The sequence below is a fragment of the Akebia trifoliata genome, chromosome 4 (assembly GCF_017979445.1).
Source record: "Akebia trifoliata isolate Shusen 1 chromosome 4, ASM1797944v1, whole genome shotgun sequence".
Taxonomy (NCBI): Eukaryota; Viridiplantae; Streptophyta; class Magnoliopsida; order Ranunculales; family Lardizabalaceae; genus Akebia; species Akebia trifoliata.
Window position 1 is genome coordinate 15,903,272 of NC_141378.1, and position 25,875 is coordinate 15,929,146.

Genomic DNA, 25,875 nt, shown 5'->3' on the forward strand with positions numbered 1-25,875 from the left:
ATTGATTTTGAGTTGGACCCCAAATTTATCACAGTAGGAGTACTTTTCATTTTGGGGAAGGTAATTTCCTTCCAATTATCTAGGAGTACCCATGTTTTCAGGTAAGTTGACCAGGGACAGTTCTTGTGGCCTAGTGGACAAAATTTTGAAAAAAAAAACAAAGTGGAAATTAAATATTCTTTCCAATCTATTTAATGCCTGCTTCTTCCAATCTCGAAATCTACTGTGCCTACAATGGGGGGGTGGTTTAATGGTGAGAATGAAAAAAAATATGCATTTGCTAAGCTGGATAAGGTTCCGGAACCAAAATTGGAGGAAGGTCTAGATATTCGAAGACTAATGGATGTTCATAAGACTCGGTAAAAAAATTGTGCTGAAAATTTGTCTCTGAAGGAAACTTATGGTCGGAATTTCTGCGAGGAAATTATGTTAATGATCAAAGTTGGTGCAACCTTCAGCATTCAAAGGGTACTAGCTTTCTCATGTGGAGATTGATGACTAAGATGATGCATATGATGCTGAATAATTCCAAATTTATACTTGGTCATGAAAAATCCATCTCTCTTATGAATCATAACTAGAGATGTGATGGGGCAATAATATAATAGATTTATTCTCATGGGGCAATAATGAATTGGTTGATTTTTTGTAGAACGATTACTGTTGAAAGAGGAACCAAGAATAGAAAAGTGTGGTTGCCTATAGTTAACGGCAAGATTTCTTCTTTTTCAACATGGGATGCCATTAGAACTAAAGGACCAACCCATGAGAAGTGGAAAATTCTTATTCTGCCCAACAAAAATAAAACATTTTGGTCAAACATCTCTTCTTACTTCATGGTCCAAAAGGATGAAAAATATTGAAGCTAGGACATTCCGTTGGATTCTTGTTTGGCAGTTTAACCAGAAATAATATTGCCATCTATAATGTAATACAATCGTAATTTAATGGGAAAATTGCTAGAACGAATCTGTTGGAAGATTAGACATGTCTTCAGATAGGAAAATGTTGAAGCAGATGCACTTGGATCCAAAAAATATTCCTTTTCTAACTAAAAATCTTTTACGTGAGTTCTTATGGTTCTCCCTTATATTAGAAATTTGTATCTGGAAGTTCCTATTCTTTGACTAATATACTTCTCTTTTGCTTGCTTAGAAAACAATCCTATATATATATATATATATGGGAAATGTTCAGCAACAAACATTTTGACAAACATTTTGGCAAAACATAGGTTCGAGGTTTTAGAATGGGCTGATTTTTGGTGAGGATGATCTCTACGGTGAGGAGATCATCATCACCAAAAATCAGCCCATTCCAAAACTTCTAACCCCATCAAAAATGATTAACAAAAAATGGACGGTCCACGATTTTTCAACTTGTAAACTGGGGTTAGAAGTTTTGGAATAAGCTGATTTTTGGTGAGGATGATCTCCTCACCGTAGAGATCATCCTCACCAAAAATCATCCCATTCCAAGACCTCTAACCCATGTTTTGAAAAAGTGTTTGCCAAACTGTTGGCCATTGAACGTGACCCATATATATATATATATATATATATAGGGTCAGGTTCAAGGACCATGTGAGAAAACATATGTAAAAACAATGTAACATTAATAAAATTTTAAAATATGGGTTAGAAATTTTGGATTGAGCTGATTTTTTGTGAGGATGATCTCCATGATGGGAAGATCATTCGAAAAAAAAAATTAGTCCAATCTAAAACTTCTAACCCCATTAAAAGTTATTTAGAATGTGAACCGTCAATTTTTTGCTAATTTTTGTCACTAATTTGTAAATCACTTTTGATGGATTTAGAAATTTCTGATTGAGCTGAGTTTTTGTGAGGATGATCTTTTCATTATAGTGACCATCCTTGCAAAAAATCAGCTCAATCCAAAACCTCTAACGCTTATTTTGAAAAACCATTGTTTTTTCATATGTTTTTACATATGGTCCTTGAACCGCCCCCATATATATATATGGGTCAGGTTCAAGGGACATATAAGAAAACATATATAAAAACAATGTAACATTAATAAAATTTCAAAATATGGGTTAAAAGTTTCGAATTGAGCTGATTTTTTGTGAGGATGATCTCTATGGTGGGAAGATCATCCGAAAAAAAATCAGTCCAATCTGAAACTGTTAACTCCATTAAAAGTGACGTAGAATGTGGATCGTCGATTTTTTTCTAATTTTTGTAAATAATTTGTAAATCACTTTTGATGGATTTAGAAGTTTCTGATTGAGTTGATTTTTTGTGAGGATGATCTTCTCATCATAATGACCATCCTCGCAAAAAATCAGCTCAATCCAAAACCTCTAACCCATATTTTGAAAAACCATTGTTTTTTCATATGTTTATATATATATATAGGGGGGTGGGGCATTCAATGGCAAACTTTTTGGCAAAACATTTTTCAAAACATGAGTTAGAAGTTTTGGAATAGGCTGATTTTTGGTGAAGATGATCTCTACTGTGAGGAGATCATCCTCACCAAAAATCAGCCCATTCCAAAACTTCTAACCCATGTTTACAAGCTGAAAAATCGTAGACCGTCCATTTTTTGTAAACTGTTTTTGATGGGGTTAGAAGTTTTGGAATGAGCTGATTTTTGGTGATGATGATCTCCTCACCAAAAATCAGCCCATTCCAAAACCTCTAACTCAGGTTTTGAAAAATGTTTTATCAAAAAGTTGGCCATTGAACGGCCCCCATATATATATATATATATATAGATATGGGTCAGGTTCAAAGGACAACCATTTCAACACACATATAGACAACGTGTTTTGTCTTATATGGGCAAAAATGTTTGGAATGGACTGATTTTTTGTGAAGATGATCTCTATGATGAGGAGATCATCCTTGCCAAAAATCAGCTCATTATGAAACTTCTAGACCGTCCAATTTTTGTTGAAATATTATAGACCGTCCAATTTTTGTAAATCAATTTTGATGGGGTTACAAGTTTTGGAATGGGATGATTTTTTGCCAGGATGATCCCCTCATCACAGAGATCATCCTCACAAAAAATCAGTCCATTCCAAACATTTTTGCCCATATAAGACAAAGCACATTGTCTATATGTGTGTTGAAATGGTTGTCCTTTGAACCTGACCTATATATATATATATATATATATGGGAAATGTTCAACACCCTAAGCTTTACCCTACACTTTAACAAACGTGTTTTGTCCTACATGGGTTAGAAGTTTTGGAATGGGCTGATTTTTGGTGAAGATGATCTCTATGATTAGAAGATCATCTTCACCAAAAATCAGCCCATTCCAAAATTTTTAGCCCATGTTTACAAGTTGAAAAATCGTGGACCGTCCATTTTTGTAAAACATTTTTTATGGGGTTAGAAGTTTTGGAAGGGGCTGATTTTTGGTGAGGATGATCTCCTCACAAAACACATTTGTTAAAGTGTAGGGTAAAGCTTAGGGTGGGGAACGGGACCCTATATATATATATAGGATGGCGTTCCTACGACTCCCATTACGACTCACCGTTTGTCTTATATGGGCAAAAATGTTTGGAATGGGCTGATGTTTTGTGAGGATTATCTCTGTGATGAGGGGATCATCCTGGCAAAAACTCATCCCATTCCAAAACTTCTAACCCCATCAAAATTGATTTACAAAAATTGGACGGTCTAAAAATTTTCAACTTGTAAACATGGGGCTAGAAGTTTCATAATGAGCTAATTTTTAGCAATGATGATCTCCTCACCATAAAGATCATCCTCACAAAAAATCAGCCCATTCCAAACATTTTTGCCCATATAAGACAAAACGGTGAGTCGTAATGGGCGTCTACGGAACCCAACCCATATATATATATATAATTTTTTTTTTTAATTTTCAATAAATCTAAATCAAACCGAACAAAATGAGCCAAGGCTCACTTGCAGTCCAAGCAACTTGATGAATTGTCATCCAATAGCTTTGTTCTCTATATATATGGGAGCGGTTTGACAGCCCTAAAGCTAACCAAGTTTGGTGTCAAACATTTTTTGTAAATCACTTTTGATGGGATTAGAAGTTTGGAATAGGCTGATTTTTTGTGAGGATGATCTCTATGGTGAAGAAATCATCCTCACAAAAAATTAGCTCATTCCAAAGCTTCTAACCCATATTTTGAAAAATGTTTGGCACCAAACTTGACACACTTTAGGGCTGCTGAACCGTTCCCTATATATATATATAGGGAAATGTTCAACACCCTAAGCTTTACCCTACATTTTAACAAACGTGTTTTGTCTTACATGGGTTAGAAGTTTTGGAATGTGTTGATCTTTGGTGAGGATGATCTCTATGATTAGAAGATCATGATCACCAAAAATCAGCCCATTCCGAAATTTTTAGCCCCATGTTTATAAGTTGAAAAATCGTGGACCGTCCATTTTTTGTAAATTATTTTTGATGGGGTTAGAAGTTTTGGAATGAGCTGATTTTTTGTGAGGATGATCTCCTCACCATAGAGATCATCCTCACCAAAAATCAGCCTATTCCAAAACTTCTAACTCATGTAAAACAAAACACGTTTGTTAAAGTGTAGGGTAAAGCTTAGGGTGGGGAACGGGACCCTTATATATATATATATATATATGGGGCGGTTCAAGGGCCATATGTTAAAACATATGAAAAAACAATGGTTTTTCAAAATATGTGTTAGAGGTTTTGGATTGAGCTGATTTTTTGCAAGGATGGTCACTATGATGAGAAGATCATCCTCACAAAAAATCAGCTCAATCAAAAGCTTCCAAATCCATCAAAAGTGATTTACAAATTAGTGATAAAAATTGGCAAAAAATCGACGGTCCACACTCTAAAACACTTTTAATGGGGTTAGAAGTTTTAGATTGGACTGATTTTTTTTTTTCGGATGATCTTCCCATCATAGAGATCATCCTCACAAAAAATCAGCTCAATCCGAAACTTCTAACTAATATTTTAAAATTTTTATTGATGTTACATTGTTTTTACATATGTTTTTTCATATGGCCCTTGATCCTAACCCATATATATATATATATATATATATATATATATATATATATATATATATATATATATATATATATATATATAATATTTAAAACATCTAACACAATAAGCCCCTTGTTTTGTTGGTACGTAATTGTGGTTTGTCCCTACTTAATTAAGAGGTCCTTTGTTTAATTATTCTTAAACCCATTTTTTTATAAACTTAAACAAATATATCACAAAATGTGTTTACCTACCTGAATCCGAAATTTACCCAACCCGAAATTTACCCAAAAGAATCGGTTTGGTATGAGTTTGGTTTCAACATTTGGAATTAGAATCAGAACCGACATATTTCAAGTTGGTTTCTATTTCAACCCTACCTAGAACGAACATGAAAATTTGGTTTAATCCGGCTCGGGTTTACCCGAACATACATCCCTAGATTCCGTGCAATTCTCTTAACTTGTTGCTTCATTTTTTTAACATATTCTTGTCTCATATGTATATATGGGTCCTGTTCAACACCAAACATTTGGGCCAACCATTTTTGTCCTACATGGGTTAGAAGTTTTGGAATGGGCTGATTTTTGGTGAGAATGATCTCTACAGTGAGGAGATCATTCTCACCAAAATCAGCCCATGTTTACAAGTTGAAAAATCATGGACCGTCCATTTTTTGTTAACCATTTTTTATGGGGTTAGAAGTTAATGGGCTGATTTTTGGTGATGATGATCTCCTTATATATAGGGATGGGAACAGTTCAGCAGCCCTAAAGTTTGCCAAGTTTGGTGCCAAACATTTTTCAAAATATGGGTTAGAAGCTTTGGAATGAGCTGATTTTTTGTGAGGATGATCTCTACGATGAGGAAATCATTCTCACCAAAAATCAGCCTATTCCAAAACTTCTAACCCCATCAAAAGTGATTTACAAAAATTGGACGGTCCACGATTCTTCAACTTGTAAACTAGGGTTAGAAGTTTCAAAATGAGTTGATTTTTTGTGAGGATGATTTCTTCATCGTAGAGATCATACTCACAAAAAATCAGCCTATTCCAAAACTTCTAACCCCATCAAAAGTGATTTACAAAAAATGTTTGGCACCAAACTTGACAAACTTTAGGGTTGCCGAACTGCTCCATATAGGATTAGGATCTGTAAACACATAAAGCTACAATGTGTTTTGTCTTATATGGGAAAAAAAGTTCAAAATGAGCTGATTTTTGGTGAGGATGATCTCTATGGTGAGGAGATCATCCTTGCCAAAAATCAGCCCATTCTGAAACTTCTAGCCTCATGTTTACAAGTTGAAGAATTTTGGACTGTCCATTTTTTGTAAACCAATTTTGATGGGGTTAGAAGTTTTGGAATGGGCTGATTTTTTGCAAGGGTGATCCCCTCATCATAGAGATTACTCTCACAAAAAATCAACCCATTCCGAACCTTTTTGCCCATATAAGACAAAAACGTTGTAGCTTTATGAGTAGCTTTATGTGTCTACAGATAAATTACATTCATAAATGTTAAAAAGTTTAAATAATTTTTTTTTTTAATTTTTTGCATTTTAATTTCAACATTAAGTTTCACTACTTAAACTAAAAGCAAGATATAAGACTTTAGTTTTAAATCTAGGGTCTATACTTGAAGAAAATGTTAAGTTATGTGGAATAATTTTTTAATATTTAGTAAATTTAATATTCATTTTTGTAATATTATTATTATTATTCAAAATCAAATTTAAAAGTTCTTTAATTTGAGTTAATTGCACACAAAATTCGGTAGATGTAACATATTTTTACCCCAAAAAAACTTTTGTAATTTCGACAAAAATTTGAAAATAATCACAAATATTAGATGCATTTTCTCAGTCACTTCCTTCTAATTGTGTTTCACTACGTGTTTTTTCTAAAAATTTTGTTCTTGGATTTTTATAACAAACCGCGTGTTCTAATCTTATTGGTGGTAAACCAAATCATATACAATATTCATCAAATCATTTTTCTTTAATATATGATATTCTTATAGTACTAATAATTTTTCTAATATTTTCAAAAAAATATTATTTATAAATTGAATACCATCTTGTAAAATTAAATTTAAAATATGTGTCGTACAACAAACATATAATAATTCTTTTAAAATTGATTCGTCGAATAATGCATTTTTAAGGTAAGTTAAGATATTTTTATTATTATTAGCATTATCTAATGTAATTGTAAATATTTTATTATTAATTTCATAATCTAATAAAATATTTTGCAAAACTTCAAAATTTTCTAAATAGGTATGTTTTGCATTTAATAAAGACAAATGTATGTTTTGTGTAAATTCCAATTTTCATTTATAAAATGTACCGTAACACACATATATGTTATACTATGAATTGAATTCCATAAATCAGAAGTTAGACATATTTTACAATGTGTATTTTGTAATAAATTTTTAATTTCTACTTTTTTTATTTTTAAATATTTTCACTACATCTCTTTTTAATGTATATCTAGAAATATTTTTAAACTTAGGAAAATACGTTTTTTGAATAAATTCTTTTTAATGTATTTTTTAAATTACAATAAATGACATTTCTTCTATAATAAAAAATTTAACGGTTTCCCATCACGCCCTTTCGGCATTATATGACCATGTGCTTATGTCGTCGATGGTTGATCGACTAAGTAGATTTTGAGTAATATTGGGTTGTTCTATTCTTGGACACGTATTTTTTATGTGTTTATTCATTGTACTCATTCTACTAGATGTAATAGAATAAACTGGAATTTTTTCATAATAATTATATTCTACTTTTGTCTTGGTTTACAACATCTATTAAGGTAAAATATTGACATGCCTTTGATTGAAATCTTTTCGATTTTTTGAGAGATTAAGATTATGATTAGACGGTTTCAGATTATTACTATCCCCCTCCCCCCGTAAGTAAATGAATCAAAATCAAAATTTTGAAGATCATTAAGATTTTGAAAATCATTGATATTAATATTTTGAGGATCTATTATATCAAAATTAACACTAAAATTAAAATTAATAGAGATTGATTAGACTTCACTTGGAAGTAGAAAAATAAAAATAAAAAAGAGCAAGAGAAGCTTAATCTAATAATATTAAGAAAAAAAATTAGAACCACTATACCTTATGTCGAAAAATATGATTTTGATTGATTGATCATGCCACGTGTCAATTTGATCGATTGATCTTGTCACGTAGAAGAAATTCATAATCACTTGATAATAACTTTGACTTTGATCACATTATGAAGACTTGGTCTTATGACTTGATAATGATTTGATCTTTGATCTTACTACGTGGAAGAATATTGATCACTTTATGATCAAATTAATTGAGAATAAATCTCAATTTAATAAAGATCCTAGAGAATTTAGTACAAAATTATGAAAATAAATTAAAGAGATTGAGAGATTTTGAGAATTTTGAGAGAATTTAGAGTAGTGAAAAATAAAGATCATTTTGGGGTATTTATAAAAATAAAACATTCACATTTACTCTCACCCCCTCCCAATGATTTAAAAATAGTAATAATTCCGTTGGGGGGGTGGGTAAAAAAATTTCAAATTTATTTTGAAAATTGTTATTATTATTATTTTTTTTCCTTCAAAAAATCGAGTTTTGGAATGGATGTTGAGGGGGGGGGGGGGTTATGGTAAAAATTTGAAAATTTTCGAGTTTTCGGTCTTGGGTAATGGTATGGCTTCAGTCTAGGGTAACGGTTCTCAAACCGGGTTGGGTTCGGTCTAGTTTGGGGGTGTCAAATCGAACTCTAACTGATTTTTCATGGGTTTGGTTTGGTCCAGTTTCGATTCTCAATTGCAATCAAGTTTTCGGATCACGTCCCTAATAAAATCACACAAGCAATGTGACTACATCCACAGATAAGGTCGAAATCTAATTACTATATTCTTGAAGGTTACAACGCTAGAGATCTCTAGCAAGAGATAGTAAAGAGCTAGTGGGGGAAATTGCCCCTATAGAACTTTGAGATACCCCTGTATTTTAAACTGATTGCATGCCTCATTTACCACTCCATAACCTCCCTCCCCATTTGCCCCCACCCCCTCACCTCCCTCCTATTTTGCTCCCCCTCTTCAATTATTTTAAGATAGCATTGCCTCTTGACTGGGCCTTTTCTCATAGACTAATTGGAAATGGCCTAAATATCTTTTTCTTCAACTTCCAACTAAAGTCCTCCGAATTTTCCTCCAAAGCCATTTATCTCCAAGCTCTTCAACTGTGCCATTAACTATAGTTTGCCCCCACTACAAGAAAATCCTGGCTCCAACCCTGTCTAGAAAACAAGAACAAGAGAAAAACTTCGGATGCTAACCAGGAATTATTATTTTTACCTTCGTTATCAAAGGGTGTCAATTTATGGAGCATCATAAAAAAATAGAAATTGAATTATTTTATGATTACATTCAGATGGTATTTAGAAAGCTAGGACCAACAGGAACTGGGATATCTATAATTCCTTCCAGCACTAGGGCCACATTCTTCATGGAAGGACGGAGCAAAGGCTCGTCTTGGATGCACCACAGAGCCACCCTCACCATTCTTTCCAACCCATTCTTGTCCACCTCTTCGTCACCCACTAACTTACAAACCTCGCCATTCTGTAAACACTCATACACCCAATCCACAAGAACAATTTCTTCATCACGGAGCTTCATGTCCAAATTTCTTCGACAACATATGATCTCCAACAACACAATCCCAAAGCTGTACACGTCTGTCTTAACGGTTATGGGCACGTTTCGGTTCCACTCGGGTGCAACATATCCTCTAGTCCCTCTTATAACAGTATAGCTTCTGGTTTGGTCCAACTTCAATAGCTTAGCCAACCCAAAATCAGATATTTTTGGGCAATGGTATTCATCCATGAGTATGTTCTGAGGCTTTATGTCACAGTGGATGATCTGGGTCTTGCACTCTTCATGTAGATATAAGATGCCTCTAGCTATGTTCAAAGCAATTCCCACTCTTTCATCCCATTTTAGGCGTGTTTTAGGATTAAAGAGGAAGTTCGCGAGTGATCCATTGCTCATGAACTCGTAAACTAAAAGCCTATTTTGACCTTCACGGCAGTAACCAAGCAATTGGACTAGGTTTCTGTGATGTGTTCTCCCAATCACTCTCACCTCAGTTTCAAACTCCCTTTCTCCTTCATCTGACACTCTATCTAGTCTCTTGACAGCAATGGCCTCGTCTGTCTGATTGTTCGATAAACTACCTTTAAAAACTGTTCCGAAAGATCCCCTACCCAACACTTCTTTGAAACCATTTGTTGCTTTCTTGAGCTCATCATAAGTAAATGTTTGCAGGGAGATCCCTTTACTTAATTCGATGTTCGCTTTATCTGGGATCTTTTTGTATGACCAAACAAGTAATTGTCTGTAAATAAGAACACCAGTAGTCCCTATGATAATAAAAGCCAAAGTAATAACCACAATACTCACGCCAATTATTACATTGCTTGTTGTGGTGATACTCATCACCTTGATAAGAACTTTGCTTGATTCATCCACGTTTCTTTTCCCATATCTCAATGGGAGTCTCTGTTTTCGGCATTCTGAGTTTGTATATGTCGCAACCTCACAGTTACAGTCCTTCATGCAGGCTTCCTTGCAATCTTCTTCGGTTTTGGATGATAAGACAGAGTATGAATCATCTTCCCAACTTGTGTGCACTAAAGTATAAAAGGTGTATTTGATATGTTCATCCCTGTGTCTACAACCTTCTGCATTAGTGTTGCTATTACAGCCCAGAGTCTTCTCAGCGTCATTGATGTAATTGAAACTAGGTGGACAAAGGCATAGAGATTCTTGATCCATTAAAGTACAGTACCCATTTAGACCACAAAGGCCTGTAGGATCACACTTATTTTTCGACGAAAACCATTTGATTGACCAATTGTCATTCGGATCGAAACTGTGTGAATATACCCTGAATATCCCATCTATGTCGATTGTCATGCGGAAAAACATTTTTTCTTTTGAAGGAAACACACCATTACTCAGATTCCTTATATTGAAACCAATGCTATTGAGTAAGTACAAGCGACCATTCTCATCAAGATTTACTGTCACATTATCTCCTGCATTCGACGTTCCTGTAAAATAATAGAATTATTTTTTATTATTGGATGTAATTACATGAACCTCAACTGTAGTCATGAAAAAAAAATGTACTACTAAGATATAAAAGGATGAGTAAGGTTTTACAAAACAAGTTGTATTTTGCTAATTTATTGGACTAGTGATAAATCGACATGGTAATAGTACACGGATGATGTGCCAAGAGCAGTGAACCATAGATCATTTTCGTTATGTATCCCCAAGAAAAATATATATGGTTCTGTGCCCTTGCCACATCAGCCGCGTATTGACCGCATACTATTTACCACGTCCATTTATCACATTTTCTTTACCTAGTAAGATTTTAAATCTTACTAAGGGTCGTTTTGCTAAATTAATGGATTACTACATTGGCAATCCGACACCACTACCCTTTAGATTTCATGGAAAAACTCAGGAAGAAAAACAAGGCTTCATTCAAGGTTTTAAAAATGGATGGTTATAAAACTCCCAAATTTAAAATTAAAATTCAACAATTAGAAATAACCTTTTTTATTTTTATTTTTAAGTTTGAAGATACATGAGGTTCAAAGATGGTTGACTTCATCTATAATGATTTTAAGAGTCACCACCAATCAAAGACTTTGGGTGTGAATGGACGTCACAAAAAGAGTTTTGAAATTCTATTTTTTGATTTATAGTAACTCACAATCAATGGATAAGGAGTCAATTTATCTAAGAACTAGGTAAGGAAGTTCGGTTGAGGGACAATAAAGGTGTTGTAGAAGCGTGATTTTCGATTTTTAAAGATCATCTCTACGAGGGTTTGGAGTCGCCACTATTCCTTTTTGTAAAAGGGTGTGAATGGTCACTCGAAATGCATTTTTTTAAAAGAGAGTCATTTTGGTGTTTAGTGACTCTCGTACGGATAAAATAGCGATCCACCTAGGATCTTGGTAAACGATTTGATTAGAGAGAGGGGAATGTGTTAAACACCCCTTTCTCTTCACCAATTGGTGGTAACCTCAAAATAAACTCAATTGTTTGAACAAAAACAATAAAAAAAATGAAGGATCGAATGATCGACAATTTGTACCCCTATCCTTAGGGGATTCACTATCAATCTAGATCATGAAGATCATCTCATTGAAGGAGATGATCCCATCAAGATCATACCTTAGGAATGTAAATTTATTAAAAAGTGTTGGCTTAATATTAAGCCATGAAAAACAAGGAAAGTGGCTAAACTAATAATTGCAAATTTGCTTGAAATTGAAGTAAAATAAAAACTACTATAATTTGAAATTTTAATGCTCACTATGGAGTTTATTATGGACTCATAGGAGGATATTACCTCACATGGAGGGTTTACTTTCTACCACCCAAGTCATTGAATTAAGGACATTAAAGGTTACATTGCTTGGAATTTAAATACACATAAAATAAAATAAAAAAAGTGAAATGATAGAAGATGGAACTAGAAGGAAATTAATTGCAAAATAGAAATATAATATCACACCCCACCTTGGTATTTTCTTCTTCTTCTTCTTCTTCTTTTTTCATCTTTTCTCTTGTTTTTGGCTTCTAAGAAAAGTAAATAATCAATTGGACAAAGTTTTGGGTTGTTGAAAGGTTTCAAGAAGCAACATTGACAAAGTTTTAGATTGAGCTCTTTTCAATGCCTTGGATAAGAGTCCTATTTATAGGGTTTTTGGAGACCCCTAGGGATAAATTTGTTCAAATTCCTAAAATTCCCAATATTCTCAAAGAAACCTCAAAGAATGATTTCAATTGTTCTTTATCATCTTGTACTTGATGGTGTTTTAAACACCTATGAGTCTTAGTAATCATTATGATCAGTGGATAGGATTGTAAAAGCTTAAAAGATTCTAGAGAATTCTGAGGGAGGGCTAACTTTGTTCAAGACCCTTGACTTTGGGGTCAATCTTTAGAGAATTAGGGCACGAGGCGTAAAATTTAGTGCTTGATTTTTGGACTTTTAAGACATTCTACCTAGCTAGGCTTCTAACAACCTAAGGATAGAGGGGTCTTTACATACAAGTTCTAAAGCATTCTCTTGATTAGACAAAATGGTCATAATCTTTTAAATATGATCAATTTACAAAGAATTGTAGGAAATCCTTCTTGAATGGTGAGCACGGATGGGGGTACTAGACTAAATCACTTTAATTTGCTCTTAACAAGATGTAGTTAAGGAGATAGTTCAACTCATGTGGGGACCAACAATTGACTAGGAGTCAAGATTAGAAAAAGATGTGAAAAACTAAAAAATATATATCACTACCTGAAAGCAGAAAAATTCGACAGAAAAAATTGACGGGTCAAGGCCCACGAATTTTAGAAACTGAATTTTGATGGTCTAGGATAGTCGAAATTCTTGATGTTCCTAGATTTGACGGCTTAGAGCTATCGAATTTCTCTCATCCTTCATTAATTTAACAGTTTCGACCTGTCAAAAAAAAATTGACAATGAAAAATTCGACACCAATTTATCCCCTTGGTCTATCGAATTTTATGAAATTTGACGGCCTAAGGCCGTCAAATTTGGGGTTTTTTTTTTTTTTTTCCAGATTGTGCATATGCTTTAAGAACGGTGTAGGTTTAATACAAAGGTATGGAAGGAAAAGAAAAAAAGAAAATAATTTTGTTGAAGAATAAGCCATTAAGAAGAGGTTTAAGGGATCATTTCCCCTAAGCAAATCTTGTAAGCACATGGGTTCTAACAAGCTCAACCGAATAGACTTTAGGTGGGGGTGTTGGAATGCAAATTTTGCCTAACTCGTTGACCTACTCAAGGTTCTGTGCAAAAATGGCCTGAGCTATGAGAGACTCACGGCCTTAACGATGATTCCTCTATGCCGTGGGTAACCCATGGCCTTGCCTAATTTATCTTATGAAATTGATTTAAAGAATTGGACTCTACTGAAATGCGCCCCCACTTGATTGAATTGAAAACTTGCATTAGACTTCTCTAGCTTTCAAGTTCGGTCCAAAAAAATTGGGGTGTCTACAAGATTCATAGAATTTTGTCCTCTATAACATTGTGGCATCATATCATGTTTTTTGGATGCCACAAGATGATGTCAACAACCCTTAGTAAGAGTTGAAATCTTACCATCTAAGTTTAGTAGGAGTCCTTGTTATTTATTTATTCTTACTATAAAAATAAAAAAATAAAAAAATAAAAAAGGCATCCTCTACATAAAAGTAAACTGAATATAAATTTGTACCTTTTTTTTCCTTTAACTTCATCAAATGAATGTATTTTAAACCGGTACAGTTTTTTTTCTTATTTTTTAATGACGGCAGGCTAGGCAACTGGCCTCTTAGAGCACCGCATTTAGCTGTATTTTCCTTTGTACCCTTACTTTCAACCCAAATATAGTTCTGGTTTTTTCAAAGTTTTGTAGCAAGACATGGTCTTTTATTTGAGGTTCATAAGAAGGCTAAGAAAGCGAAATGACAATTGTGACAATAGATCTTGTTGAAAATAGTCAATTGCACTGACCCAGTCATGTTTTTGAAATATTTATCAAAAGGGGCATCTTATATAGGACATGTAATTGAATTCTATTTTGGACAAATATATTAATTACCTGTACTCCAATATGCGGCTGCGACTGCATGAGATGCTTTTGCTGGGTACTGCACTAGATTGCCATCTCTCTGCATATGGAGCCTAAACCTTCCCTTTCGAGGGTCAGTTTGCGAGATGTTAGAGAACAATTCTCCCCTTCCAGCCACGAGGCGCTGGCCTTGTACAATCGTGTTGGTTGGATAATCAAAACTCTGCCATATGATCTTCGAATCAGAATTATAGATAACAAAATTCCCAGAATCTAGCATGGAAGCCGAGGAAGCTGCGGAATTAGATTTGGAAATATCGGTGATGGATTTGTCGTGGCCTTGTGATGATTTTAGAATGAGCCCACCATTACTAGACAATTGCAGTGTAACTCTGCTAGGAACTATAGGATCATCTCGGTTCGCAGTCCATATAACAGTCTTTTCGGGAATTTTGGGAAACCAGATTGCTATGGTGAAGCGGCCTTGATCTAACGGGTAGAATCCGAAGGCAAATCGACCAGAAGGTGAAAACCATGAAGTGGGGTTGGTGATGGGGGAGAGGGAAGAGCCTAAGCTTATGTCGGAGTTTCTTTGTTGAGCTGTTGCAATAGAAAATATAGAGAGGAGAAGAAGAACTATGGAGATAATAGGAGCCATCAACAAAGATGGCTCTTTGAGAGAGCTTAGAAGACAATTGAGAAATAAAAAAGAGCAAATCCAACTATCCAAATCTACGAAGAAGAAAAGTAAAAAAAAAAAACGTGTTTTCTTTTTTGTCAACCTTCCAAGAAGATTACATGTTGAAAAGTCAATGATTTTTATTTTAGGTAACCGCAATTAAAGAATAATTAATTCCCAAAATCATAGTTTTGAAACTCGACGAGTCGACTCGATCTACTTTTGTGGTGGCTCTTTGAATTGAGGCGATTATTTAAGTCAACCGAGTAATCATTTTTTAGTGGGAAATGAAAAAAATAAATATCATTCCTTTTTTTTTTTTTTTTTTTTTTTATTGCAAAAACTAATTTTATACATATTTAATAGTAATACATGTTTATTTGAGATTCCTGAATTGACTCATTTTTCACTAAATTGACTTAACTTGGTGGACAACGCGTCGAGTTCAAGTTTTAGAACCTTCCAGCCTTGTGAAGGCCTGGACTTTCAAGTTTGGTGGACTCTGAACGAGGATGAGCCTACCCCAACTGGTATCATGAATGAAAGATAAAATAATAAAATCAAAATATCTCTATTGTGATATATTAATAATATAATGGTGTGGTACTTATATGGACCTACTTGCACCCAAGCCAATTATTAAAAAAAATGATCAAATGATCAAATTGACCCTAACAAAATGTAGAAAAAAGTAAGGTAAAATTACTTAAAGGACCCTCACAAAGAGATTTCTTTCTAAATAGTCCCTAACTTTTCGACTCTAGCTTATCAAGACATTTAGTAAACTTTTCCTTTCTAAATAGTCCCTAACCTCATCTCCCATGTATAAGGTATTTGAAATATCCAAATTACATTTTTCTCATCTTCTTCATATAGTTAGATTTTCCAATGACGATTGCCAACATTTCCGATGATATTTAATCATGAATGACAAATGGAGAATGATATTTTCTTAATTTTGAACATATAGATGTATTTTTTTTCGATAATTTATAAAAAGAAAATTGAAGAACAAATTTGATATTCGAATTTTTATTATTATTTCATTGCAACTTTTAATTTGTACCATAATTGATGCATTTTTAGGTATGTCGAGGAGATAAACCAAGTATCGAAATTGGAAAAATGGAAAAAAAAAATTTGAAAAAATTGATTTGCATTACAACGTTGAGTTTCCCATTTTTTATTTAATTATTCCCGAACTCGACAGTAATTAAGTTAAAAATTGGTGAATTGGACACTAAGTAAAAATCGATGAACTCGACACTATGTTAAAAAGTGGTGAACTTGACACTTAGTGTTGAGTTCACCAGTTTGTAACTTAGTGTTGAGTTCACCACTTTTTAACTTAACTACTGTTGAGTTCGACGGTAATTAAATAAAAAATGGTGAACTCAATGTTGTAATGCAAATCAAAATTTTTTTTTTTCCAATTTCGATACTTGGTTAATCTCCTCGAAATACCCAAAAATGCATCAATTATGGCTGCAAATCAAAAGTTATGATGTAATCATAAAAAAAAAAATCAAATCTCAACTTTGTTCTTTAATTATCTTTTTATAAATCATCGGAATAAAAAAAAAATTTATCTAGATGTTCAAAATTAAGAAAATATCATTCTCCATTCGTCATTCATGATCAAAGTTCTTCGAAAATAATCACAATCGTCGTTGGAAAACCTAACTATATGAAAAACATGAGAAAATGGTAGTTTAGATATTTCAAATACCTTATACTGGTGAGATGAGTTCCAATTTTCACGAGTGTATGGACCTACTAAAGATTGGGAGAGAAAATAATTTTGGGAAGACCTGGATGACGTGGGCAGTTATTGGAACCATCCATGGTGTTTGGGAGGTGACTTAAACGTCATTAGGTTTGCTTGCGAGAAACAAGGAGGATCAAGGGTTACAACTAGGATGGAGAAATTTGGAGACTTCGTGAACCAAAACAACTTAGTGGACATTCCACTCCAAGGTAGAAGCTTCACTTGGTCCAACCAACAAGCTATACCCACTCTTAACATATTGGACAGGTTCTTTGTCTCTGATGATTGGACCTCGCTTTTTTGTCAAGTCTCCCAGACAGTTATTCTGAATTCGGTATCTAACCATTGCCCTATTCAATTGGCAGCAGGGCCATTCAGCAGGGGCCCCATCCCATTCCATTTTGAATTGATGTGGTTGAAGCATCACAATTTCAAGGAACTGATAACTGAATGGTGGAGGAGTTTTTCTTTTGCAGGAACAGCAGGGGAGGTATTTAGAAAGAAGTTGAAGGCCTTAAAGAAGGCATTGAAAGAATGGAACAAGGATTATTTCGGTAGGGTGGATGCGCAGAGTAAGGATATCCTTTTGAGAATTGAAGACCTGGATCGTAAGGAAGAGACAAACCCGATTTCAATAAACGACAGGATAACGAGACTAAACCTCCGTGAGAAGTATCAGCGGTTGACACTTTTGGAAGAGATCAATTGGAAGCAGAAATCCATAATTATATGACTTAAAGAAGGGGATGGCAACACAAAAATTTTCCATTGTATGGCCAATGCCCGAGACAGAAGCAATCACATTACGAGATTGAGTGTGAATGGGGAGTGCTTGGAAGTGGAAGAGGTGGTTGCTAAGGGGATCGTAAACTTCTACTCGAAGCTATATACCGATGGAGGGGGCGAGAGGTTGAAACTTGATTTGCTGCAGTTTGATAAAATCTCTGAGTTACAAGGCGAATGGTTGGAAAGACCCCGTTGAGGAAGATGAGATTTGGGAAGTCATTTCAAGCATGAGGGGTGATATGTCTCCGGGACCATATGGGTTTCCTATGGAGTTCTACAAAACCTATTGGGAGGTCATCAAGTGTGATTTCATTGCCTTGATTGATGAATTCTTTAGAGAAGGCGTATTGGATCGTGATTCTAATTGTACTTTTATCATTTTAATCCCAAAGGTGGTGGGTACAGAGGATATTAAGGATTTGAGGCCCATTAGTTTGGTAAATACTAGTTACAAAATCATCACGAGCATCCTTGCCAAAAGATTGAAATGGGTCATCCAAGGGCTAATAGGGTACAATCAGAGTGCTTTTATTAAAGGGAGACACATTCTGGATGGAGTTCTAATAGCAAATGAGTGCATTGATTCTAGATTGAAATCTGGGAAAATAGGGGTGGTGTGCAAAGTGGACTTCGAGAAGGCCTACGACCACGTCAATTGGCAATTATTGGAATATATGCTGGAGAGGATGGGCTTTGGTAGGAAATAAATCAAATAGGTTATGGCGTGTGTGACTTCCCCCTCTTACTCAGTCTTGGTGAATAGAACGCCTCAAGATTTTTTTAAGAGTTCGAGAGGCCTCAGGCAAGGGGATCCTATATCACCCTTCTTATTCATCATAGTGGCAAAAGCATTTGGTAAGATGATGGAAAGAGGGATTGCAAATGGTTTTTTCTCAGGGTTCTCAACAGGGGCAGGCCCGGTTACTATCTCACACCTCCAATTCGCAGATGATACCTTAGTCTTCGTGGATGACTCCATAAATCAGACAGGGAGGTTAGGTGGACTGTTTTGTTACTTCGAAGCGATGTCAGTTATTCCAATCAACATGACGAAAAGTAAGGTGTTCCCGGTCGGTATGGTTAGATGTGTGAGCCTTCTAGTAGCTTCGTTGGGTTGGCAAGTGGGCAAACTTCCTTCGTCTTACTTGGGGATGCCTCTGGGGGCCCCCTATAGGAGGGTGGCGATTTGGGACCCGATTGTGGAAAGAATAGAAAGGAAACTAGCTATGTGGCAAGTTAATTATCTTTCGAAGGGAGGTAAATTGACTTTGATAAAAAGTGTCATTTCTAACATTCCAATTTACTTTCTCTCTCTTCTCTCAATGCCTCGAAGTGTAAAACTAAGGTTAGACAAGTTGTTTCGTAACTTTCTTTGGCATGAAAGACTTGGGAATAGAAAACACCATCTTGTGAATTGAAAACATATTTGCTCAAATAAGAAGCAGGGGGACTTCAGTGTTAGGAGACTTGGGGAGTTGAATGTGGCCTTGAGGGGCAAGTGGTTGTGGAAGTTTGGGAATGATGGGAACAACTTATGGAGACAAGTCATAGAAAGTAAATACAAGTTGAGCCGGATGGGGTGGGAAAGCGAATCAACAAGACAACCATACGGGTGCGGGTTGTGGAAGGGCATCATAAGGATTATCCCACTGTTCAATATTAGAACAAAATTCATAGTGGGTCAAGGCAACCGAGTAAGGTTTTGGGAGGACACATGGTGTGGCAATCGACCTCTAATAGAGGTTTACCCAACCTTGCATTCCATATCCTCGAAAAAAGGGCAACCAATCACATCTATTTGACGAGTTAGGGGAGGAGAATGTGCATGGGACCTTGACTTTGGAAGGGACATTAATGAGTTGGATCTTCAAGACGTTGGCAGGCTGGTAGGAGACACTTCTAGTATCAAACTACGCACGGGAAGGGAAGATGAGAGGATATGGTCGGCAAGCAAGGACGGTAGATTTACGGTTCGGTCTTTCTATCAATCACTATGCAATAATGGGGACTCGTCATTTCCTCCTGCATCAATTTGGGGACCAAAAGTGTAGAGCAAAGTCGCCTTCTTTACATGGACGACAGTTTTAGGAAGGATTCAAACGACGGACCTGTTAATGAGGCGTGGATGGTATGGGGCGAGTTGTTGTATGTTATGTATGGAAAACAGGGAATCATCGGATCACCTTCTACTCCATTGCAAATTCTCGCATAGCATTTGGGCTCACTTCTTTAAGCTTTATGGGGTTTCAACTTGCTTACCAAAGTCAGTTAAGGACATCTTCATGGGATGGTCGTCAATTGGTCACCTGTTTGGCGGCACAAAAAGGATGTTGTGGACTAATACACCTTTCGCAATTTGTTGGGGGGTGTGGTTCGAAAGGAGTAGATGCATTTTCAAAGGAAAACAAAAGGACTGTCCAGACGCGATCATGTCTATCTTGGGTTTTATATTTTGTTGGTCAAAAGTGTATAAGGAGCTTAGGGGTCTATTTTTTGAAGATTTCTTATACAAATGGGATAGCATTTGCTGCTCTAATCTCGAATAGTACTATTTTGTAAGGCCTGCCCAGGTTGGTCATCTCAACCGATTTGGTTTTGTTTATTGAAAAGAATACTATTTATAAAAATAAAAATAAAAAAGGTTACTACATGTCCTAGTAGGCTAGAGTTTAAACCTTATGAGCTATTTATAAAAAATCCCTCCACAAGGATCCTTTAAGCAATTTTTCCAAAAAATAATGAATGGTCTTGAAGCAAGTTCTATTTTTTTTTTTTTTTTTTTGGAACATGTTATCTCTAATTCTATTGGGTTGAGCAATGTCTATTGGGCTTTGCCCAACCCATGGGACAATCTTATCTATCAAAACTAATCCTCAAGTGTCACACCCCGTTTAACACCCTGTCTACCATTTAAATAGCCACATTGTTGTGGAGGGGCATATAAAGACTTAAAGTCAAGACCAAGTTCCTCCTCACCCATCTCAACTAACCCCTAACCCCCAGTGGGTGAAGCAAGTATCATTAATGATGTTACCACTTCTATCATAAATGAAAGATAGATAAAATAGTAAAATCAAAATATTCCTATTGTGATATATTAATAATATAATGGTGTGGTACTTATTTGGGAACGTTCTACTTGCACCCGAGCTAAATAAAAAATGGCAAAATGATTGAATTGACCCTATCAAAAAGTTGAAAAAAAATAATGAATGATTATGAAGTAACTTAGATTTAAGAATGACCACTTAGCTAAGTGGACCTTGTGGGGGTTGTTCCCAAGGTCTTTTCAAACCCCTTCTTATACTAATATCCTAACTCCTAGCCACTAACCCCACCAAGCAAAAAAAAAAAAAAGTAATTACAGATTTAAATAATCGACAAAAGAAAAGATGGATTTGAATCAACTTATTTGTTTAGATGTGACTGACACATAGAGAAGCCATTATTCTTAAAATCAAATTCATGCTCTTTGAGGATAATTTTCTCAGTGCAAAAAGCTGATCTAGTGGTTAACTTCTAAGATTCAACAGTCATGATACCTGTTAACCGTGCACTCAAAAGTGACAAGCCTACAACAAACTTGGTTAGCCACAATGTAGAAGCACCAGAAAAAAAGCAAAGGACATTTTGAGGAGAAAGAGAGGCAATATACTATGCGCTAGATTGGTCCAAGTTTATCTCACATGCCGATTTAAAAGAAAACGTACATGAGGAAGATGCAGTCCAATGGTTCTTCAGTGAATTTTTTTTTCCAAGTTGAAGAGGCTTGAGACAAGGTGACCCATTATCACCATATTTATTCACCTTGGCTATGGAAGCATTTTCATTTATTTTACAAGAAAATGGATATATTCTAATCCCCAAAAAAATTTGGTGTCTAATTTTTGTGGATGATATATTACTTTTCTGACAAAATTCTTGTTCTTCCGTAATAGCTATTTGGGGTGTGTTGAATTATTTTTCTTAGATTTCGGACCTTTTTTGTTAATGAGAAAAAGAGTCAAGTTTTCTTTAGCCAATCTTGTTCTGACCAAGAAAATGCACTTGCAATTCTTGGATTTTGTAAAGGTAGATTGGTTGCAAGGAACTTGGGCCTTCCTTTGTTTTCTTTTAGACTTTCTAGACTAACCCACTCCGTGTCAACCTTTAATAAATCATATTTATAAGCACATGAATTCTAACAATGTCAACGAATAGACTTTTGGTGGGGTGTTGGAATGCAAATTTTGCCTAACTCGTTGACCTACTCAAGGTTTTGTGCAAAAATGGCCTGAGCTATGAGAGACTCACGGCCTTAACGATGATTCCTCTATGCCGTGGGTAACCCATGGCCTTGCCTAATTTATCTTATGAAATTGATTTAAAGAATTGGACTCTACGGAAATGGGCCCCCACTTGATTGAATTGAAAACTTGCATTAGACTTCTCTAACTTTCAAGTTCGGTCCAAAAAAATTGGGGTGTCTACAAGATTCATAGAATTTTGTCCTCTACAACATTGTGGCATCATATCATGTTTTTTGGATGCCACAAGATGATGCCAACAACCCTTAGTAAGAGTTGAAATCTTACCATCTAAGTTTTGTAGCAGTCCTTGTTATTTATTTATTCTTACTATAAAAATAAAAAAATAAAAAATAAATAAAAAAGGCATCCTCTGAAAGTAAACTGAATATAAATTTGTACCTTTTTTCCTTTAACTTCATAAAATGAATGTATTTTAAACCGGTACAGTTTTTTTTCTTATTTTTTATGACGGCAGGCGAGGTAACTGGAATCTTAGAGCACCGCATTTAGCTGTATTTTCGTTTGTACCTTACTTTCAACCCAAATATAGTTCTGGTTTTTTCAAAGTTTTGTTGCAAGACATGGTCTTTTATTTGAGGTTCATAAGAAGGCTAAGAAAGCGAAATGACAATTGTGACAATAGATCTTGTTGAAAATAGTCAATTGTACTGACCCAGTCATGTTTTTGAAATATTTATCAAAAGGGGCATCTTATATAGGACATGGAATTGAATTCTATTTTGGACAAATATATTAATTACCTGTACTCCAATATGAGCTTGAGACTGCCTGATGTGCTTCTGCTGGGTATTGCACTAGATTACCGTCTCTCTGCATATTGAGCTTAAACCTTCCCTTTCGAGGGTCAGTTTGCAAGACGTTAGAGAACAATTCTCCCCTTGCAGCCACGAGGTGCTGGCCTTGTACAATCGTGTTGGTTGGATAATCAAAACTCTGCCATATGATCTTCGAATCAGAATTATAGATAACAAAATTCCCAGAATCTAGCATGGAAGCTGAGGAAGCTGCGGAATTAGATTTGGAAATATCGGTGATGGATTTGTCGTGGCCTTGTGATGATTTTAGAATGAGCCCACCATTACTAGACAATTGCAGTGTAACTCTGCTAGGAACTATAGGATCATCTCGGTTCGCAGTCCATATAACAGTCTTTTCGGGAATTTTGGGAAACCAGATTGCTATGGTGAAGCGGCCTTGATCTAACGGGTAGAATCCGAAGGCAAATCGACCAGAAGGTGAAAACCATGAAGTGGGGTTGGTGATGGGGGAGAGGGAAGAGCCTAAGCTTATGTTGGAGTTTCTTTGTTGAGCCGTTGCTGTAGAAAATATAGAGAGGAGAAGAACTATAGAGATAATAGAAGCCATTAACAAAGATGGTTCTTTGAGAGAGAGCTTAGAAGACAATTGAGAACAAAAATTTGCAAATCCAACTATCCATGTCTAGGAAGAGAAGTAGTGACTTGTACTTGTAGTGCTTCTTAGGTGGTGGTGACTTGTACTTGTAGTGCTCCTTAGGTGGTGGTGGGGGAGGTGACTTGTACTTGTAAACAGGAGTAGGTGGTGGAGGAGACTTGTAGTGCTCCTTAGGTGGAGGAGGGGGAGACTTTGGTGGTGGTGGAGGAGACTTGTATTTGTAAACAGGAGTGGGAGGTGGTGGAGATTTGTAGTGTTCCTTAGGTGGTGGTGGTGGTGGAGATTTGTACTTGTAAACAAGAGTGGGAGGTGGTGGTGACTTGTAGTGCTCCTTAGGTGGTGGTGGAGATTTGTAGTGCTCCTTAGGTGGTGGTGGGGGAGGAGACTTATACTTGTAAACAGGTGTAGGTGGTGGTGGTGACTTGTAGTGCTCCTGGTGGTGGGGGAGGAGACTTATACTTGTAAACAGGAGTAGATGGTGGTGGTGGAGACTTGTAGTGCTCCTTTGGTGGTGGTGGTGGAGGAGGAGACTTATACTTGTAAACAGGAGTTGGAGGTGGTGGTGATGGTGAGGGTGGTGGTGGTGATTTGTAGTGATAGGGAGGAGGATACTTCTTAGGAATTGGAGATGGTGGTGGAGAAGAGTAATGGTGGTCAGCTTTGGTCTCAAATGGAAGGCTTAAAGAAGCCATAACCACTACAAGGATAGTAAATAGTGAGGCCATTGAGCCTCTGTTTGTTGCCATCTTCACTAACCACGTTGATTTTGCTTGTGATCTTAAGTAACCCATCTAAACCCTTTATATAGCTTAAATATTTAATATAATAGAGTTTCCAAAATTACAATTTTTTATATTTTAAATTTTAAAGAGAAAATTACTAACTTTATTTGTTTGCGTGATTTGCCAAGCGGCTACTCGACAACTGAGTCCTCTATTATCAAAGAGAGATTCTATTGGCACATCAGCTTTTACTTGCAACACACCAATCTCTTTCAATGTAATCGGCACCTATCCATTCGAAAGTAAACAGCTGTTTACATCTAGTTTGGTGTGTAACAAGTAAATTTCGGTGTGTTAATAGCAGCTCTCTTATCAAATTAGGATATTAAATTATATTACAAAGATACTTTGTATAATTTATGAATTCTGATTTTTCGAAGCAGAAGCTGAATTTTATTAAAGGAAGTTGATAACTGATTTTAGGCTAGATTAGCGTTTGATAACCATACTTTAAAAAAGTGGTGTTTGCATAAGTTAGGGGTATTTATTTGGTAAAAAAACTCTTGGTACTTGAGTTGAGTGTGCAAAATGGCTGGAATGCCTTTATATCTTTATCATTATAATGAGAGAAGGCAGAGTTGTAGTACTTAAATACCAGAATTTGGATATTTTTTTCTTTTTAAAGGTTAAAGGAGGGTTAGGCAGACCCTCAACCAGAAGAGTAGAAACTACACTCAGTTATTGGCATGCTCAGGGACATCCTTACAAATAAATTCCTTAACTCACTAGGGGAGTTCCATAGGATCCAAGGCCGAATTACCTAGAGAAGCCCTATGAGATACTGAAAAATCTACTGCTATCTGGGTTTCCCTATAATAGAACCTGATATGGATCCTTTGAAATTCAATTGCTCTTTTCTTGATAGTTTTTACCAGCCTTTCTTCTTGCCATGAAACTTAACTCTTCTGATTGGATTTCAAAAATGCCCCCACCTCAACATCTAATCTTAATACAATCTTATGTCATTTTAATCAAAAGCAAGAAAATTACAATTGCACCTCCTTAAAATTACGTTTATTAGTTTTTAAAAATTAAAAAAAACACTTTTTATCATATAATCTTAAAAACCATCCTTTAATTGGTATTTTAAATTACAAATAAGTACTTTAAGTACATGTGAGGTTACACAGGGCATCTTCTAGTGGAAGATGAAGAATTAGTTGATATTTTCTAATCCTTTAAAGATGAAGTCTTTGTTTTTGTTTACATTTTGGGCAATGCACCAATAAAATATCATTACAAAATGCCGAGAACTTACATATTAGTGATAGTTTTGGTAAAATAGATCAACAATCAATGGTCAATGATTATATACTTTTATTTAAAAAAATCAGAGACTGGTCACTAATTTATGATCATTCTGTAAAATAGATCCAAAATCAATTATCAATGATCACTGAAAATAAAAGTTAGATATATATACTTAATCCCTTGTAACTAGTGTTTT

At 35.3% G+C, this 25,875-nt stretch overlaps 2 protein-coding genes across 2 annotated transcripts; one reads left to right on the forward strand and one right to left on the reverse strand.

Moving 5' to 3' along the window:
* Positions 1-9,115: 9,115 nt before the first annotated feature.
* On the reverse strand, positions 9,116-15,391 carry LOC147404131 (G-type lectin S-receptor-like serine/threonine-protein kinase LECRK3). Its single transcript, XM_086439972.1, has 2 exons — positions 14,721-15,391; positions 9,116-11,138 (listed from the first exon to the last, which is right to left on the reverse strand). The coding sequence occupies exons 1-2, from the start codon at positions 15,346-15,348 to the stop codon at positions 9,448-9,450; spliced, it is 2,319 nt and encodes a 772-aa protein (XP_086296098.1). The 5' UTR covers positions 15,349-15,391; the 3' UTR covers positions 9,116-9,447.
* Positions 15,392-17,288: 1,897 nt separating this feature from the next.
* LOC147404132 (uncharacterized) lies at positions 17,289-17,870 on the forward strand. The gene has a single exon (XM_086437817.1). It carries the CDS (start codon positions 17,289-17,291, stop codon positions 17,868-17,870), a length of 582 nt encoding a protein of 193 aa, XP_086293943.1.
* Positions 17,871-25,875: the final 8,005 nt, after the last annotated feature.

Excerpts from the sequence above, each read along its gene's own strand:
- LOC147404131 (XM_086439972.1), bottom strand. The coding sequence starts at position 15,348 with ATGGCTCCTATTATCTCCATAGTTCTTCTTCTCCTCTCTATATTTTCT. Across the intron at positions 11,139-14,720 it reads AGCCGCATATTGGAGTACAG|GAACGTCGAATGCAGGAGAT; the intron begins GTAATTAATATA and ends ATTATTTTACAG.
- LOC147404132 (XM_086437817.1), top strand. The coding sequence starts at position 17,289 with ATGGAGAAATTTGGAGACTTCGTGAACCAAAACAACTTAGTGGACATT.